Consider the following 18,621-nt stretch of genomic DNA (forward strand, 5'->3'; position numbering starts at 1 on the left):
ATACAACTACATATTTTGTATCTTCATTTGAGCATTGAGAAGTTAACATCAAGTTGGAAAATCTCACAAAATTCTTATAAACATGATGCGTTATAGACAAAATTGACATAGAGTGGAATTACGAATACAAATTGGTTAATCAGAAGTGTTACACGTCTATCTCAACTATTTTTTTGTATACAGATATAATTTTGTGAGCTGAGGATTTGTTTGACTACCTATGGTTGATGTATGCACATATTTGCAATTCTATTGCTGTCAACTCGAATGTAACATACACATCCACAACTAAGCACGTAGATAACCATCATCGAGAGCAACAGTCTTACAATTTTCTATGCGGTTACATGATGGAAAACATACCAAAAACACAAATTATAATAACGTATTTAAATTATTTAAATTATCAATTTAATATATACTAAATAAAAACTAAATGAATTAAATTTTATTTAATATTAATATCTTATTATAATTATGTAGCAACATTACTTTATGTGGGTCACATCAAGTATGTGGGTCACATAATTTATGTGGATCACATGACTTACGTGGGTCACATCACTTATGTGGGTCACATCAGTTATGTGGGCCACATATCTGTTCGAGCTAAATGTACTGAATAAAAATATGTGGACCACATAATTTTGTGTACCACACAAAATTGGTGTTCCAAACAAATCCCTTTTTGATGACCTTCCACCCCGTTTTTGCACATGAGACCTTTACGTACCCCTACTATATCGAATACGCTGAATCTAAATATCTGGAGAAAATTATATGTTTGATGACTCGTTTATGAGATATGCCAGGATTTGAAGTAATTTCACTTTTTTGCAACCATCCAGGACTCGGATACATTTCAAACTTCGGCAACCCCATCCTACGTGTTAGGGGCATATGTGTACAATTTTTCAGAACAATTGGCAGGCTAGTTTTTGCAGGACCTTGAGATACTAAAAAGATAGTGACCTGTGTAAGCGTACATAGTGGTGCTATGTCCCGTCTCTGGTACATGATCATCGTATGGTTGAATTCCCCATGTGCAAAAACCTAGTCTCCCCAAGTTTCATGTCTGTACGTGCTTTTTGTGAAAGTTTGCATTTTACTGGTTGTTTTGGAATACCCTATTTCCTTAGTTCGGGCGAAATGGACTACACGATGCTTGGCGGTGAGACTACAAAATCCCAGCAAAACGGGCAAATATGGACTACAAGAAACACCCGATAGCTGTGTATCGGCCGGATTATATGTATAGGCGATCTCTTTCAATCAATTAGCTTAGCAGGATTCTGCCAACCACTCGTTGGCAAACACCTTTCATTTAGAATATCACTTTAGGAGGAAACCCAAACACAAAACATAAACATAAATAACAGTTCTCAATTTTACGGTAAATCGGCTTTTGCTTTCTTATTTAAGTAAATCTATACTTACGAGACGTAAGTATAGTTAATCTAAGTTTAAGCAAACTACGCTTCCTCATACACGTGGGCTAACGTGTAAGCCGAAGTAGTGGGCACACAGTGAGCCCATCTAAGTTTAAGCAAACTACGCTTCCTCATACACGTGGGCTAACATGTAAGCCGAAGTAGTGGGCACACAGTGAGCCCATTCTGGAGTCCGACAGATTTGAGCTCTCGACTAGTTCCAAGCAACGCGCCAACCAAAGTGACGCTTCATTCCGCGAGGCCGTGGGCGCCCTCATGCACTTGATGACCGCGACACGACCGGACATCGCTTTCGCTGTGGGCTATGTGTCGCGCTTCATGGAGAACCCTCAAGTCGAGCACTGGACCGTGGTGAAGCGCATCTTTCGCTATCTACAAGGAACCAAGTCGCATGGCATCTGCTTCAAGCCTGGTGACAAGGTTGACTTTCGCGGATACTCTGACGCAAATTGGGCTGGCGACCACTCCGACCACAAGTCAACTTCGCGCTACACGTTCCTGTTGATGAGCGCACCTGTGAATTGGGGAAGCAAGAAGCAGTCGAGCGTGTCCCTGTCAACGAGCGAGGTGGAGTACATTGCGCTGAGTTTGGCAATTCAAGAAGGCGGTGGATTCACCGCCTACTTTGTGAAAATCTGTTGGCGGCAGGCGAGGTGGGACCCGAGCTCAAGATCCTCGAAGACAATCAGTCGTGCATGAAGATGACCGAGAACCCCGTGAACCATGGACGCGCCAAGCACATCAATATCACCACATTCATGACGAAGTCAAGCGTGGTGAAGTTAAGCTAGAGTACTGCGAGACTTCTGTGATGCTGGCGGGCGTCATGACGAAGACATTGTGAGGACCGCGTCACATGGGCCTCACGACGGCGCTTGGAATCCACGCGTGTACCCATTGAGAGGGCGTATTAAGGGTTACCGGTTCCTAGGGTTTAGGGTTTAAACCCTATCACAGCGCCTAGTGCCTCCATGACTGCGCTATTTTCAGTCATCATGTGTTTGTAGTACATTACCATAAAGCATCCAACATGAAAGCCAAGCCGACAGCGTGTACAAGGGCGCTTGACACGATACCTGTCCTCTCGTAGCGCACACAAACGGCACAGCAGCTTACCACGACTTCTCGTCAGCATATGCTGAGAGGAATCACTTCCAATAATGTCTTCAATTGGCTCCCGATGCCTCGTACTCGACCTGAGCGATTGCACGTGCTGCTGATGCGCGGCCACAAGTCGGCTGGCGATGTCCTCTTTTGCCATTCACACGGATTTGATTGCTCCGTTTGTACGCTCAAGCACTTGATGCATAGCAAAAAGAGTTGTGAATGGCTACATCGAGTAGCCAGGTAAAAATGTTCATACTCAGTCGACGCTCGCGGCGGGGTGTCGGATTGGTGCTTCGCATTTGATCAAACCGATCCACTGCATTCATGAAGATATTGTATGAACACACTAGAATAGGGGTGGTGATAACTGTCCAATTAAGTACCTCTATCCCTGTTCATCGCTGAACGAATCTCATACCGTGGCAATACGCCTCAGGGTATGTAGATTTCCATGCAGTACCTGAAATTCCGTGATTCTTCTTGTGTTTTTTTTCCTGCTCGTTTTCTGGGTTTTGGCTGACCATGGCGCTGGATCCAAAAACCTTGCTTCACACTTATTGGTATGACCACGCCGGCCAAACCATTATTTGTGAAAGAGACTCGTAGTTAACTTCCGTTGCCGCTCTGATTTGATATGTCGATAAGGTCATGTTCACAATGCCTACTATTTGAATCCCGGAATACGCCCGTACCAGATTCAATATTTACGAGCAACTCGATGAACTTGTTTCCACAATTTTGGTCTAATCTAGTGCGTATCTGCTGATAAAAAGAACAACTGCCGAATAGCGGAGATCCTGAAGAGTGTGGGAAACTTTACTAACGCCTCGACCAACTGCGTCGGTGACCTGTTTTTGATACAGTACTGCCATCAAGGCAGTAGCTTCTTTAAGCAAGTCAACAGATCTCCACGTGAGGACTCCAACCAGGCCTTGCATTTTGAATGGGAGCTTTCAACGGAAGAATTATCCCGGTACCCAAAGTACAAGTACCGTGATGCCCAACAGTGTACTGGTTCAGTCTTATATTTCCACCAATATTGGGTCAGACTGGCCGCAAATTTCACACTTGACGATCGCAATTTAGCGCTTCATGTATCGAATTCCGTTTCGGTAGTAGAGTTCACTGCATCATAATGCAGCTCCATCAACTGATCAGTAGCATTCGCGTTTCATATTTATCTTGGCCTGGTGCTGGGGTATCAATTTCAAAAATGACCAAATACTGTTCGAGCGTTAGCTGAAACGTTACGAATCATATGCCAGCGACAATCGAGAGACGGAACGTCTAGAACAGACGATCTAGCGCATTCATGCAGGCTTGATCACGATCGTGATGATGATGGATGGGTAGGAAACATCGTAATCTGTTATCATGGCTTGTAGCTGCTGTAGAGTCCAAACAATATCCTCTTCTGTCTCACTTGCGAGCCACTACTGCGCTACTGGTAAACCCATATTCATGTTGGTCATGGCAATGACGTTCAGCAAAGGAAGGTCGAACATATTAGTCTTGTAAGTACTGCGGCGGGGCTGCCGTAGCTTAGCGTCAGAGGAAGACGGTTAACTCAAAGAGTAAAGGGGTTAACTCAACACCCTAATAAAGGTTAATAGGTCCTTAATATCCGAAGGCACCTACTAACGACAACCTTAATAAAAGGGGACGTTACTCTTTTGTGTTCTAAATCTCAACTGTTTATTTTTCTTTATTGCGGAAAGCCGCCTATGTGGTAAATGTATGTGGTTAACTATCTAACATAGTAAAACCCAATCAAATGCATATCCTGTGGCTCTCGGCCTATGTACTGAGGCCACTGTTAACTCTACGAGTCATGTACTGAGGGTTTGTTAACTCTTCGGGTACTCCGTACCCATGTGTGGAACACACCAGGTGTAAACCCGTGTAACCCCGTTACAAGTACAGTCCATGATTAACACGTTTGAGTTACACTTGTAATACTGATTTATATCAGGATGCGATCAAAAGAGATATCTCAATCTCGGGGTCTCTGAATGTACCTTGTACTTGAAAAAGAAAGTGCGTCTAGACGACTCCTTCAAAACGTGGCTCTGTTCGAGTATCATTAACCAAAGCGAGTCCTTGTGGTTCGCGATACCCTTGGCTATAGTAGATGTGTCTAGGTGAGCTTGTCGAATTGTGTCAACCACAAATGCCGGAGAAATTCCAACCGCACTTCGTGATGCTTTTAAATCTTGGGTAGAAAGGTCCCTCGATACCAATCCCTGCATATCACGGCGTCGCTGCCCCGGATGGATGCTCGGGTTATCTGACGCAGGGTGATTGTGATATTCAGAGCCATCCAAGTGAACACATTTTCATTTTGCCGTACTGTCATTTTCGTCCACTGCTTCAAGACTAGTCTTCATTATATAGCCGATTTTACTAGTTTCGCGCTGTAGACGAGCGCGATCCCCCACGAAGTTTGCGATTGTTCTGGGTGCGGCCATGTTTACTACACTTAAAATCGCGTTGTCAAACTTCGTTGGATTTGTTTTTCTTTCTGTAGCTTTTGACGGCATCAATCATTTGATCTCGATTCCAAGCATGAAGGGCGACTTCAGTTTCTTGATACGAGCGAGAACGCGTTCGGTGAGTGGTGGTATATTGAAGCGAGATGAAGCAGTTGGAGGTAGCGCCATAATAGGTAAATGAAGTTGCTTAAGCAAGTGGTAGCAGTGGCTATTTTTATAATTGAATGTCCTAGACCAAATTTAGAGCGACAATTTAGAAATTGGGGTCTGTACCCATTCTCACGGTTATCATACTCTCGGACTCTGTAACCTCGTACTCCATCCATTTTCCCATGCTCGACTCGCTTCATGATCCAATTGTACGTGTAAAACGAGTGTTCGGGCACGTGGAATGTGCTACTCGACTGCGTGTGTTACGGCAAGTTTTGTATTGAACCCAAGAAGGCAGCCTAAAACGCGCTCCCGAAAATGTGGTCCGAGAAGGATGGAGAGACATGAAAAAGTCGACGAAGGTTCCGAAGACGAGAGTTGAGCTCGCTGCATCAAACCGTAACGCGTCCGACTCGCCAAGAGCAGCAAGGTGATGGAAGTCAACCACCAGGAAGTCTGACAGCGCTGCAGAGCTGGAAGGGTCGCAGGGATGGACGCTGGGTTGCACATCGCCCAACTGGATCTAAATCTACTCGTGCAACAACTGTGGTCACATGACCAAGACAGTACCGATGCTGAAGCGCAGGTCAATGCCTAAAATAACCAGTAAAAGCGCAACAACGACAACAACTTATCGGGAAAACGCGAAGCCGGCGTAGACGGCGACCAGAGAATGACGATTCCTAGCTAACGATGAGTGGGTTAGTTTGCGATAATGGCGACGACATGGATCAAGATTAGAGAATGACGACGCGCACCAACACGAAATCACGCATATTGAAGTACGCGGAGACGATCCAAACCGAGGTAGAGGACGAAACGTTAGTCAAGTGTGCGATGGAGCCGCAGAGCCTGCAGTAAGCTGATATTCAATTGCTGGGTGACGTAGCCGAAGGCAACGTGGGGGGTATGCTGAATAATACGATGACGAAACACTGGAGCTCGTTTGGATGAAAATTGGCATTACATGACTGCAGACGCAACCGAAGAGTACATGAAGCATGCGCATAGGTAATGTAGCTACAACGCGGGGGTAATGGCTGCTACACGATATCTGTGTTTTGATACTGCGTAGGAAAAGAGCAATGAGAAAATGATGAGAAGGATAGGCATGGAGACGATGAACGCTGTATTTGAAGGAGACACCGACGTGAAGCCCAGTGTGGCGTCTGTGAGCATGACGCAGCCAGGGCAAATGATACATCGATGAATGACGATGAACACATTGTGGACCAAGGCATTGCAAGAGTGCGAATGGGCAGAAATCTGGATTACTGCCAGAAAAAAACGTCGAAGAGTGAAGCGAGCGCTGGAGAAACGACATGGTATTGAACGAAAGGTTGCATGATAGGAAGCCGATGAAGCCAAGCTATAGCGAGGGCGCCAACGACAAGTCGAAGACGCCGTGAGACGGCTCAAAGAGCGTCAACAAGGACAAAATGGTGTGGACTCGCAACGTGAAGGCGGGACGGGCCAACATCGTACAACGTTGACAAGTAGGACCCAAAGCCGAGGAACCCGACGTAGAAGCTAACGATGAACTACCTATAACAAGGATGAAAATCGACGGTGTGTCGAGATACGTTAAACTCGACAGTGAGCAAGGTGTACGATCTATGGCATTAAAGGGTGCTATTTATTATTAAGTAATTTTTCCTTATTCCTGAGTAACGTTTTTTTTTTTCTAACTTCTGAGTAAAAAGCTGAGTTTTGAGGACAGCATAGCACTCGTTTCTACCCAACCTTAATGTTGAGGAAATAATGTTGGTCCATTGCAGTGTAATGCCTGTGACCACGCTGCGCGAGCTGACCGCCTATAGTGGGTTGGAGATCGCCACAAACCTGTGTCCGTTGAATCGTCTACGTGATTATTAATCAGCAAGCGTTCTATATAGCCACACGTTCTTCAAAACTACAATGCAGCGCGACCTGCTCCATTGCATACGAGCAACTGTGCCTTTACATCCAGTAGACACTGTATCTGAAGAAGTCAAAATTAGGGACCCCCGTGGCATTTTCCGAGCTTGTTGAACAACATTTAGAAGTAGTGTGCTACTTTTGCCGTTCCAAATGGCGTCTCTGCTCTGAATAAAAGCTCAATCCGAATCGAAGCTCGGTCTGTAGCGCGTACTTATATCCCCTCGAAGCCGGACAAATATGATGTTCGTTTTTACGCATTGGTCGATTGGAAAACGCTGTATGTACATGGTTTGTTTGATAATGGCAGTGGTAATACTACTGTCGCCGGGCACCTAGAGCGCTACTCGTCACTGTTTCCCGAGCTACGAAGGCTGATGACAACAAGATGTGATGGCCGTAAACTAGATTCAAAGAGCCCAACCGCTCTTTGGATGGTTATGTTTGTTCTTCAGAGTTAGCAACTCCCTTCCCCGAGCGGCAAACGGGTCGTTGTAATGGATTCGTCCTGCACAAGGCATGCTTTTGCTACGCATGTTTTAGCCATGACTTCCGGTGAAACACTAATTGGAGCATGTAGACTTAAACTTCGTGGACAGTTTATCTTGGTCCGGTGTTGAAGCTGCTATTGTGGAGTGGGATAACGCCGAGTGGGGATGTTGGAAGGTAGTTGCTGCTATTCATACTGCTGAAAATCTGAAGGAGCCTGAAGAGGCTCACAAGCAGAGTCAAAAAAGATTGTCAACGGCACAAAAAAACGCCGTTCATTCTTGCGCTTCCATAAGGAACATCTTCAGAAAGTGTAGCAGCCAAGTCATTGGTGTAAAAGACTACCACTTTCTTGTCGCAGAATACGATGTGAAGAACGGCATCGTAGTGAAAATCGAGTTAAAAACAAAATCAAAATCCATTTTTCAGTTAATATGAATATTACAATGAAAACTGGTGAATTCGCTGAATTTATCTAAAAAAATAATATCGAGTTTATGTATAAGTTTGCATACTATCTTGTCCATTTTTATAAATCAGTATGGCCTATGTCCCGCGTATCCCCAAATTCTATGAGGTTGGTAGTTTTGAAGGAACGGTTGGTCAAGGCTGCTGTCTGATTGCGCGTTGATGTTCGAGTTTTAATTCACCTTTGTTATGAGAGACGGAAGTTGCAGGGTAAGAGGTGAAGCGATACGGACAGGGGCCGTACTAGTGATGAGCAGCTATGTAAGAGTAATATTCGAGTTTGGCGTTTGGAATTTTTCAGTTGTGCCTAACACTGTAAGACAACTTTTGGTCAATTCAGATTGATTTTGGTGTTTCAGACAGTTTTCTGTGCGATTAAGATCACTTTACGTGAAGTTACGTGCCGTTTCGGTTACAATAAAATCGACTTTTGTGGTGTACAATTATTACATATGCATTTCGCTTCGATACTAATATCTGACCAAAAATGCAACTTTTCTGCTAGATTTAGAATTCCAAAACGACCATATAAATAACGGCAGCACAAAAAGAAACTCATCGTTTAGAGATTAAGGGTCTGTCGACGGGCGTTTAATTGAGCCTCTGTTGCCGCTAGAGGGTCAACCTTGGCACCAGGAATAATGGCTAGAAGAACCTTGGCAACCTTGCTCAGCGGATCACTGGGCAGTGAGACTTCCCTCTTTCGACGAAGGTAGTAGCCAAAGCTTTGTCGTTTTTTTTTTTTAATTGCGCTTTTTTTGAAAGCCTTCTCGGTTCTGCTTCACTTGAACCTCTTTTTGTGATGCCTCTTCTTCGAGTACGGCGATGCAAATATGTGTTTGCACGTATTATGTTGCCTAGTAGCAATATAGTTGCCGGTGCAGAGAGTATTAGCGTTCGCTTTGGTTGCCGCCATTGGAGAATTGGAGAATGGCAACCAAGCCATCCTTACTAGTGTGATCAACTCACCCTGGTAGATTTTAGTATATCATTCGGTGACCTGCCACCTTGGCGCTTGGCATTGCTCCACCACAACAACAAGTAAGCCTTTAGGTATGGGTTTGGTGTGGATGTAACTTCGGAGGTTTTGCTCTTCAGTTAAACACAAGGGCGTATATGTGTCACACTATTTTCAAACCTACCATTAAACGTATATGCAGTTTCGAGTCATGTTCCACCGTAAAATAGCTTAGTTGCTATTTGGCTATCTTGTTGAATCTTGCCACAGATGCGGACGACCGACTGTAGCTCCAAAATGTGTCACTGAAAAAATATTCTCTGTGACATACAGCCGGCAACCCACTCCTGCAGCACTTGCGCCATTTCACATCCAGGGGATGGCTCAGTAGCCTATCCATTTTGCTTGGGTAATACCTTACACCAAATTCGACAGTACATTGATATACAGAATGGCAGAGGTTGCACGACTGTGTTTCACTTGAATAGTAGGACCAGTATGATTATCGATGGATATTCGGTCTTGACGTTTTGGAATTCTGATCAGAGTTACTTTCTATTGGCATACCACTCTCATCTTTTGGCATATTACTGTACGTAGCAGAAACGCATTTTAGATATTGACTGTAGAATTCGCTATACCAAGAGAATTTGGGTGGACATTTGTAATACTCCTTTTGCTCCTGGATTCATTTAGATGGATGGTGTCAAGGCGCAATACATTGGATGCGTGACTGAGCTACCATATTCTACAGTCCTGAAGTGCTGATGTCATGTTACCCAGAATGTCTCTAAATATGCAACAGCAAACCAAGTGCTCGATTTGAGGATTTATACGGTATGCACTTGCACCTCGTAATGATATTAATACCACCAAAGAACGTACAATCGCACAGTGAAGTGATTTGACAGAGGGTTCGGTAATTCACAAATTAACAGATCATGTGCTTAAGCAATGAGTGGATTTCCACGATTTCCAAATGACAAGCCTTCTAAACTACGAAGCATATGCTGCTACTAACAACCCTTTAGAGCAGTATCACCGCAGATTTACACTGGATTGTCCAGATTGTCCACAGGCACCAGACGAGCTGATTAAAGGGCTGGATAGAGCACGTCTGGTCTTTCTTTACAGCGACGTACCATGGTATGATTTCTGTACACCTTCAAAATGATTGATGCTGTTGTATCGGCTATTGTGCGATGCATTGTGGGGCACCGTCTATCATCATATTGATTTGTGCAAGCAGATCCCTACAGAGTTATGCATCTTCCACTCCATCACACCGTTACGGAAAAAAAGTCAGTAAAGCAGTCGATGAGGTCGGAAAATGCAATGCAAAAGTAGCTTGAGGTTATGCCTGCTACAGTGTGGGGCACTGGCTTGTTCCGTTCAGTTGCTTGTCGCCTAGAACGCGAACTTGCTGAGGCACCTTCAACGTCACTTGAGCCGTCCTTGCGTTTCCCCGCCTGCTTGAACTCCGTCGGACCAGTAGCCTCATTGTCGTTGATCTCGAGGGAATCGAAGTCCAGGTCAGCATCTTCATCATCACTTGAGGGTCGTGGACACACGTAGAGTAGCATATTTATGCTTGTATTTTAAAAAGGGCGGTGCCTTCTGTCATCTTGTCCCTGTGTGCATTGAAGTCGGGGTCCACATGCCCGGTGTACTCAGCAATACTAAACATTTTGTGCAGCCTCGTCGCAGAGACGTGGCATGCTAGCTGTATCTCCTAGAATGAGGAAGAGAGGAGGTTATAGAATCACATTGCAAAAACGGTGACACAAACAGTTGATACCTACTCTTCTTTGCACGAACCTCTAAAAAAGGGTGGGTTTGCGTGCTGTTGCCACGAAAGGGTTATTGTTGGTCCCTTGTCTTTTGGAATGTCCACTAGCCACGTGCGTTCTGTTCGATCTGTCGTTGGTATGACACGTTGCAGGTCCCGATGTCACCGTTTTTTTTACGTGCTCAATGTGTTTTCTCATTCTTCGCAGCTTTAGGGTTCTTGCCGCAGTACCGAGGATGTTGGCGATAAGTATTCGAGTCTTCCTCCTTTAGATCGCAGTGTTGGCAGGTAAAATGGGGAGGAACCATGTTGGCACGATATGGGGCTTGAAGCAAAATCAATAAGTAGCAGAGAATGTGATAATTAACAACCTCGTACGCCACTGTGGTGAGGATTACAAATCCTCAAGGAAAACGACACAAAACCCCACAGAAATGGTTAGGATTCGCGCTTCAGTCTCGTCCTTAACGTATGGACGCCCGTCGTATACACGGAGCCTAGTCCCCTCCCCCAAAGCGACATCATATTTGCTGGTACCTTGTTCTTCTACTTAGCGGATTCGATATCCCCGGTAGTATAACCTTTGTGGCTTTCTTGTTCCACGCCGGGTATGGGTCGCATGATAAAAAAAAATGTGGGGGTCCATGAACGGGTCCAAACATGCGGTGTCAGCCTTCGGTGCTAGCTTCAATTCGCCAATCACACCAGACGCCTACTTTACGCGGGATTGCTCGCGATATTTGTCTTTGGCTTTCCCTCGAAGTGTTGAGAATACGCTTGCGTCCGTGCGTGACACTTCAGGTTGCAGAGGTAAAAGTGATTCCGGTGAGAGCCCTTGGTACACGACTAGGTAACCACATTTAGGCAGGGCGAGCTTTGGTTTGGACGATATGTAGATAATGGTGTCAAAGGCAGTGACGGGCGCGTGTCTCAACTACTTGATTTTAGCATACTAAAATTAATTATGATTATGCAACGGACACGCCTCGATGAGATAGACGCACTTGCATTACACTATTTCATTGTATAATAAAAACCTTCTGTTGAAAAAGAACGATGCCTGTCGTTTTTGTAAAATGCCCTCACGGGAAGCCTCCTTACTGCGACCCTACATATGCACCAGCACGATTAAATGCTCTTTCGGGAAAATTAAGTATGATGTGAAAGTATGTATATTTAGTTTTGATAAATCGGTAAATACTTTGTTATGGTCCCTTTCCAATCCGGGACAACACGCGACATGTGGCGGAGATGTGAGGGTACTGCTTCGTTGTCAGATTCGAAGATCGAGAAACGCTTTCGATTGAAGAACTTGCTGTCACGTCACGTGCACCAATAAGTACAAGTGTAAATCAGAGAGTGGTCCAACGACTGCGTCCCGCAAGAAGTCTCCTTTTTTGAGAAGAAGAGCTAGTTAAACTGGAAGACTTGGTCGTCGGTAGATCAGTTAACAAGCAAAGTCAGTATAATATAGAGTCCTAATTGGTTGGCTTCCAGACTACTTCTTGACGGATCCCCCCCCCCTTTCCTCTTTCTCACAATACTTACCAACTCGACGATCGTGCTCAATTTTGCTGCTTCTTCCAAGAACTCCATGTGCGCACCAGATGCTGGGAAGCCACCTTCCTAACTCACTGTAGAAGCCTTGGAGCCCAGCCGCTCCTTCGCCGCTCTCCGCACACGCTCGCAGACGCCATGTTTGTTGTTCTTACCAACGCGGTTTGGCTTTAGTGTCATTAGCTTTAGGTCCGTAACTGCAAATGCATGCCTCCATGATTGCTGGTGTCTTAATCCAAACTCTTCCAGTAGCCGTCGCGTGCAGTCGCTCCGATATGTGATTCTGCGCTAGCTCATCATCTTGAACTTGTCGACCCAGCACTTCGCCGGTTCATCATGGCGTACGGCTTATACCTCTGTGGTGAAGTGGCAGTTGGCTTCGGGGAGCAAGGGACTGATTGATGGAATGTGACTCGATCCAGTCTCCGGACTCATTGTCGACGACGACGCGTCAAATGATTACGTAATCACCTGTGATGATTGCGTAATCGTCTGTGTAGATCGACATGGTGCAATCATTCCGATATGCGATCTACCTCCAAGGAGTCGATCTACTGTTGACACATCAACTGATTTGTATCCATGCTGGACTCCATTCAGCGGTACCTGTTGGACAATAATTTGAGGTCTCTGTAACGGTTGGAGGGACTCGTGGTTAGCTCCGGCGATCGTTTGGGCGCTGAGCGGAGACCTGGGAAGGACGAACGGCTGTTTGAGTGTCTGTCGGAAACCAACGCGATTCCCCACGGATTCCAGCTCACTTGATAATTGTATGTTTGATTAAGATTGCATATTAAGATTGGTCCGACAGGACAACACAAATACAGTGACCGATGTTTTTTCCTCCTTCAAACAAACAGAGCGGATTCTGGGCTTCAAGGTTAGATTCTGGATAAGCTTAGCTAGGCGTGTTCGAACTTTGAAGCTACCCATGCTCCAATTACAGCAGAAACGTGTACACCATTTAAACCGGAGATCCGTACTTCATATCTTGAGATGTCATGGTTAAATTTCAGTCATGTTCTCAACAATGGCATAGGAGTTTGAAGTGTGGAACTTCCAGCGATTAGAGTCAATCACATTTGACAAAGTTAACTGCTCGAAGGCCACTTACCGGTCCGGATATTGCTAGCCCGAATGTTAATCATGATTTTGTACTATCTGAGACATGCCAGTTGCCGTACCAGCATATGTTCAGCTGAGTTACTGTGAAGCCACGATTGCAACCTCGGCTTCCTCATGTTTCGTGATGTCAACTTCAACGCTGCTACAGCATCCGTCAATGTCTAGCCCACAATCCTAACGGGTAATTATATCGCCACCGTGACAAACGAAATAGACCGCAACTGAATTGGATAATCTAAACCAGTCCAAAATTGTCTATAAGAACATGGAAGTCATAGGGTTAATCCTAGTGTATTTTGTGAGAATGATTTAGGACTGTGTGCTCTCCTAAATCAATGTGATAACCGACCGACCGCACCTTTGGCGGGTAATACAGTCGCCCGTTTTCGTCGCATACGAGCACAATTAGCATCACTGAGTTTAGTTGTCTTCGGTTGCTATACCGATTGCCATCACCCTTCCATTCGCAATTTCTGGCGGGAACTAAGAAATCCATACTTCCTTTCGAAAGGTATGAACATTGACAGTAGTATGTCCCTGGCAACCCCGCAAGAGTGCCTTTTCCGATGTTTATCTCTTGATCTCAAATTTCATTGCTAAATGCCCGCATATTTTGGCAGGGACGATAGCTCTCTCGACCTCCGCAGCAACGCTTTATTTCCTACTGATTTAGTTTTGCCTTTGGTCCCTTCAATACACCTCGGCTAGGGATTATTTTTTGCAAACTGCCACGTCGCGTGATACGCGTTGGTCTGCACCTCCATCTTACATGAACATTGGCGGTAGCGTGCTGTTGAAATCGAACAGATGGGCCGGCCAAACGGAAAACAAATGGCAACGTACTGAAAACTTGGGTATACGTTTGGACAGTGTAAGAATGGTAACAAGATCTGAATACTCCTGCAGCGGCTGTACGATCTCCGCTTTAATTATAGAATTGATTCAACACCGCAAATAAAAGATGTCGACGAGGCAGATGTAACTGCTATCGATTTGGGTAGCGTGTACAATCGTTATCAAGTTCCACGGTAAAGGTACGAATCTGGTTACTTTCTTTTTGTTATTTTGCACCTACGTTCGTACTTATTCGGTCGTCGTCTGGCTCCTCCAAAGCTGATCAATAGGTCATTCACAAAGCAACTGTCTATGTACATCAGCAAACGATGTACACGTGGCAGCTCCCCAGACCTGGTTATCAAGGATGGGGTTAGAGTGAGGTACACTATATGATCTGCAGTTACCTCTCTAACGTGATGGAGGTAATGTGCGACGTAGAGACCAGCGTCCTCTGGTGCATGGACGTGGGTCTCATCGACAATCAGAAGTCGTCCCCAAACTGTGGAAGCCCCCATGAAGCCTTCCGCCTCGGAAGCGTTGACGGTGGTCGCGCAGGGCGATGCATGACGATGGAAAGGAAGAATCCATTGGCATACTTACATGCTCTTTTTTTAACGAGGGCAATCTTAAGCTACATCGCGCGGTTCGTCTCCTCGTGACGTGGTGCATGCGGCTCTCTCAAGTACAAGCGATGGGGATGGCCGAGGTGTGCGAAGATAAAATGTGCGACTAGTAAGCGTACTGCCGCTCGACGTGCCCCAAGGAACTCATCAAGGCCGAGGTTAACCCCTTGCTTCCCGCCCCATATTCTGTATTATACAGAATACAAAGTAGACTTTAGTAAAGTATGGTGGCTCAGGCTGGAAAAATATTGGGGTACAAGCCCTCTTCGCCAATAGAGGGGGCATTTGTCCTCTTCTTACAATTCTGAAGTATAAACAATGCAATTGAAGCGATGTTATGAAAACCATTTGGTAAAATCTGACGACGTAATTGGCTCTCGGTGATCTTCGATGATGATGAAAACCTCCGCTACAATAATAACTGTCAAATCTGCTAGTAGCGCTGCGTAGGGATGGCTGGTCGACAGAAGAGCAGGCAGAACGCAGAGGAAAAATTTGGCCAGTTCCTAGCTTGGAGAGGTAGCGGAAGGAACTGGGCAATTCTTCCTTTTGCGGGGGCTTTCATGCCGTCCGGAGTGAGCGATCTGGCTATCGGGTTAGCCACTCTGTCATACAAGAGCGATGCTAGTGGTGTAGCAACTGGAGAGTGAGTCTAAAGAACATCGACGTAAGATGCGTAAGTGAATGAACCATGCAGCAAATGGCTAGTCACTTAGTTCTCCTTACTCTCCTCGTTCTCCTCACCCCCCCCCTCATTCTCCTTACTCTCTTCGTTGTTCGTCTCAGACCGCTTGCGCTTTTTCCCCCTGAAGCGAATTTGGTGGGGGAGTGCTGGAATGTTTCGGCCATCATTCCACACGTCGTGCCAAATCTGAGCGCAAGAGAGAGTATTTCCCTCCTCCAAGCGACGCACTTTGGGGCATAGCGGCACACGTCCACCAAAATAGTCGCTGCATGTAGGACAGAAGTAACTGGTTTCGAACGACTTCCCGCTTGTGTGAGCAGAGCATACCTTGCATAGATACTGGCGACGCTTTGACTGGGTGTCCGACTCGTAGCGGTTGCTTGTGTTGGCCAGGGCATGGTCGCCGCGGGTCACTGGTCCTGACACCAAGTCTTCGGCGACGGGGTGGGAATCAAAATGTATGTCTCGCAGTGCTAGGAGATCCTTGTGTAGTCGACGTAAGTAGCTGGCGTGTGGAGTAGATCTCTCGTCGTTTTGCCTCTTTGCAATGTTGTGCACGATCAGCCCGTTCACCAAAGCCATGTCAACAATACCAAGAAAGAGCTGCTTGTAATATTTCTTGAAAGCCACGCACTTCTGCAGGGAATATCGCTCCAACCGCAGCTGGTCGTGGACGTCAACGCCGCTCATACCATCGGCGTAGTCCACAACCAGCTGTGGACACGGCGTCACCGTGATGGAGCCGTCCTTCTCCCTCCGGTTGACGGTTGTTTGATGTGTGCTACACCCTGTGGCGATCATGTTGACCGGCTTTGAGTCCATCCAGGCGAGCGCTACCAAGTATGGATACTGCGTGAATGGGCAATGCGATACTGACCCCTTGGCATTTTTTTGGTCTTTTTTTTTTTGGCTGTACTCGATGTCAGAGCACCAGCCAAGACGCGCCTTCCGGACAGTTCCAACGTGATACAGGCCCATGTTGTGCAGTTTGATGGATGGCTGGATAGACGAGTAGTAGTTGTCGGTAATGACCAGCCGTTTGTATGGCTGCCCACGAAGCACCTTGGTGATGTTCCGTACAACAGATTTGGGTCCCACGTTCTGCTCCTTCTTGCCTTCTCTCTTCTTTCCACAATACACTTCAACACTATTCAGGGCAATACAGAATAATAAAATATTCATTAGTTCGTGTGGATGTTATACAGCATAGCGTATTACGGATAATACAGAATAGGTCACATTACCTAGCACAATACGCGGTCTCCGCACAGCACGTCAGGTAAAACTTGGTTCCCCACTTGGAAGGCTTATCCTTCATGTACACCTTGATTGGGTTGAACCGCGAGCGGTTCGGCACCATGCCCTCGTCGAAGGAGATGCAGCGTCCAAGCCGATATCCTCGGCGAAACGTTTTCTCTACTGCTTGCAACACGGGCCGGATTTTCCACGCCTTGTCGTGCGCAGCCTCCGCCATCTCGTTGTCGTTGAAGTGGAGAAATCGTGTGATCGCCTCGAAGCGTGCGCGCTTCATGTACCTGGAGAAGGTACCCCGGGGTACTGCACTGTCTTCTGCCGTTGCCCGGTGCTTTGCTAAGCCGTCGCGAACTGGAGCAATGGCTCGCGCCATCAATAGCCCCACAACGTGAACAATCTCGTGAGGCTTGATGGGCTTGAAGCGGCGGAGATCCGCCTCGATTTCTGCTAGCGGTGGTACTGACTTTCTGGGATCCTGAAGTTGTTGACTGAGCAAGGCTTCACGGCGACGTTGCGCTAGTTCTGGTATCAGCTGTGAGCGGTACCGATTGGACTCCTCAGCAATACGAATCCATAACTTCTTGGGCAAGAAATAGAAAAACAGCCCAAGCGGAGAATCTGCAAAAGCCAGCGCTGATCGTGTCGGGCCCGATGGTCCATCGTAATAGTCCGCTGCGGCACTCAGTTGCAGTTCACCTACGTAAAATGACATACAGAATTAATATTGGATGTGACATGGTATTCTGTATAATACAGACTTACCACAGTGATCAGCATCATACGTTGTCCAGCCGCTGGCTGTCAGCTCTCGCAACTCCTCCTCTGTGGTCTCAAAGGTAGGTTCCACTTCATCCTCCCCAGAGCTGGCCTCGCTGCTGTCGTAGCCGCTCTCTTCACCATCGTCACTGCTCATCAGCGCACCGTCGTCTTCGTCATCTGACCCCTGTTCCACGACTGATCCTGGTCCACACAGGTTCACGTCATCGGCGGCTGTCCTCCCGAACAGCATCTCTCGACGCATGGCGTCCAGGAAGGAATCGTTATCAAAAGCATCCAACGTATCGAGATCTCCATCCGGCTCCTCCATCCACTCTGTACCATCCTGAATAGCACGCGCACGAGCAGGTAATTCTGTAGCCTCCGGAACAACATGCACACGACTTGATTGGTCAGCCGTAGCTTGGCCACCAGAAGCCACACCGTCTGGAGTATCCCGCTCACGAAGAGACGGCACTGGTGCAGCTTGAGCGACAGGGGGTACGGTATCAGGAGCGGTCCGCGCACGACGAGGTGGTGCTGGTGCAGCTTGGGCGGGGGGCACGGCGTCCGGAATAGTCTGCACACGAACAGCCAATTCTGTAGCATCCGGAACAGCGTTTTGGGGGCGGCTTGGAGTGGTTGGAAGCTCTGCTGTCGCTATCGGCTGCAGCCCAGCCTGCCTGGCGTAGTTCGTGAGCTCCTCAGTACCTGTACCAAAGCAAAATTCTGTAAAAAAAAAAAAAAAAAAACACATATACACACACACACACACACACAAATGCTAGGCCCATTTGTTTGACGCACCGACAAAGTAGTCGAAGCCTCTTCGCAGCGACTTCAGCCGCCCTGACACGCCTGGCTTGACGTATGCGTGGTCGTCACTAAGGCCGGAAGGTTTACGAGACTTCCAATTGTGGTGAAGCGCCAGTTGGCTTTCGTGAATAAGAAAACTGGTTGATG

At 46.6% G+C, this 18,621-nt stretch overlaps 4 protein-coding genes across 4 annotated transcripts in view; 1 reads left to right on the forward strand and 3 right to left on the reverse strand.

Moving 5' to 3' along the window:
* Positions 1 to 5,398: 5,398 nt before the first annotated feature.
* Positions 5,399 to 5,798, forward strand: PPTG_22005 (hypothetical protein; the record flags this gene model as incomplete). Its single annotated transcript, XM_008901612.1, has 2 exons — positions 5,399 to 5,409; positions 5,672 to 5,798. 2 exons carry the CDS (start codon positions 5,399 to 5,401, stop codon positions 5,796 to 5,798), a joined length of 138 nt encoding a protein of 45 aa, XP_008899860.1.
* Positions 5,799 to 10,312: 4,514 nt separating this feature from the next.
* On the reverse strand, positions 10,313 to 10,615 carry PPTG_07029 (hypothetical protein; the record flags this gene model as incomplete). Its single annotated transcript, XM_008901173.1, has 1 exon — positions 10,313 to 10,615. The coding sequence occupies one exon, from the start codon at positions 10,613 to 10,615 to the stop codon at positions 10,313 to 10,315; it is 303 nt and encodes a 100-aa protein (XP_008899421.1).
* A 1,616-nt stretch (positions 10,616 to 12,231) lies between these two features.
* PPTG_22006 (hypothetical protein) lies at positions 12,232 to 12,813 on the reverse strand (the record flags this gene model as incomplete). The annotated part of the gene is made up of 3 exons (XM_008901613.1): positions 12,232 to 12,240; positions 12,457 to 12,546; positions 12,733 to 12,813. The coding sequence occupies 3 exons, from the start codon at positions 12,811 to 12,813 to the stop codon at positions 12,232 to 12,234; spliced, it is 180 nt and encodes a 59-aa protein (XP_008899861.1).
* Positions 12,814 to 15,675: 2,862 nt separating this feature from the next.
* Positions 15,676 to 18,621, reverse strand: part of PPTG_07030 (hypothetical protein) — a gene marked incomplete at both ends in the record, with an annotated part of 3,431 nt that continues 485 nt past the window's right edge. The window contains 4 exons of the mRNA XM_008901174.1: positions 15,676 to 16,795; positions 16,893 to 17,598; positions 17,665 to 18,369; positions 18,466 to 18,542. Of these exons, the coding sequence (XP_008899422.1) occupies positions 15,676 to 16,795; positions 16,893 to 17,598; positions 17,665 to 18,369; positions 18,466 to 18,542 (2,608 nt within the window). The remainder of the gene's footprint in view (positions 16,796 to 16,892; positions 17,599 to 17,664; positions 18,370 to 18,465; positions 18,543 to 18,621) is intronic.

This window comes from Phytophthora parasitica (assembly GCF_000247585.1).
Source record: "Phytophthora parasitica INRA-310 unplaced genomic scaffold supercont2.11, whole genome shotgun sequence".
NCBI classification, from domain to species: Eukaryota; Oomycota; class Peronosporomycetes; order Peronosporales; family Peronosporaceae; genus Phytophthora; species Phytophthora nicotianae.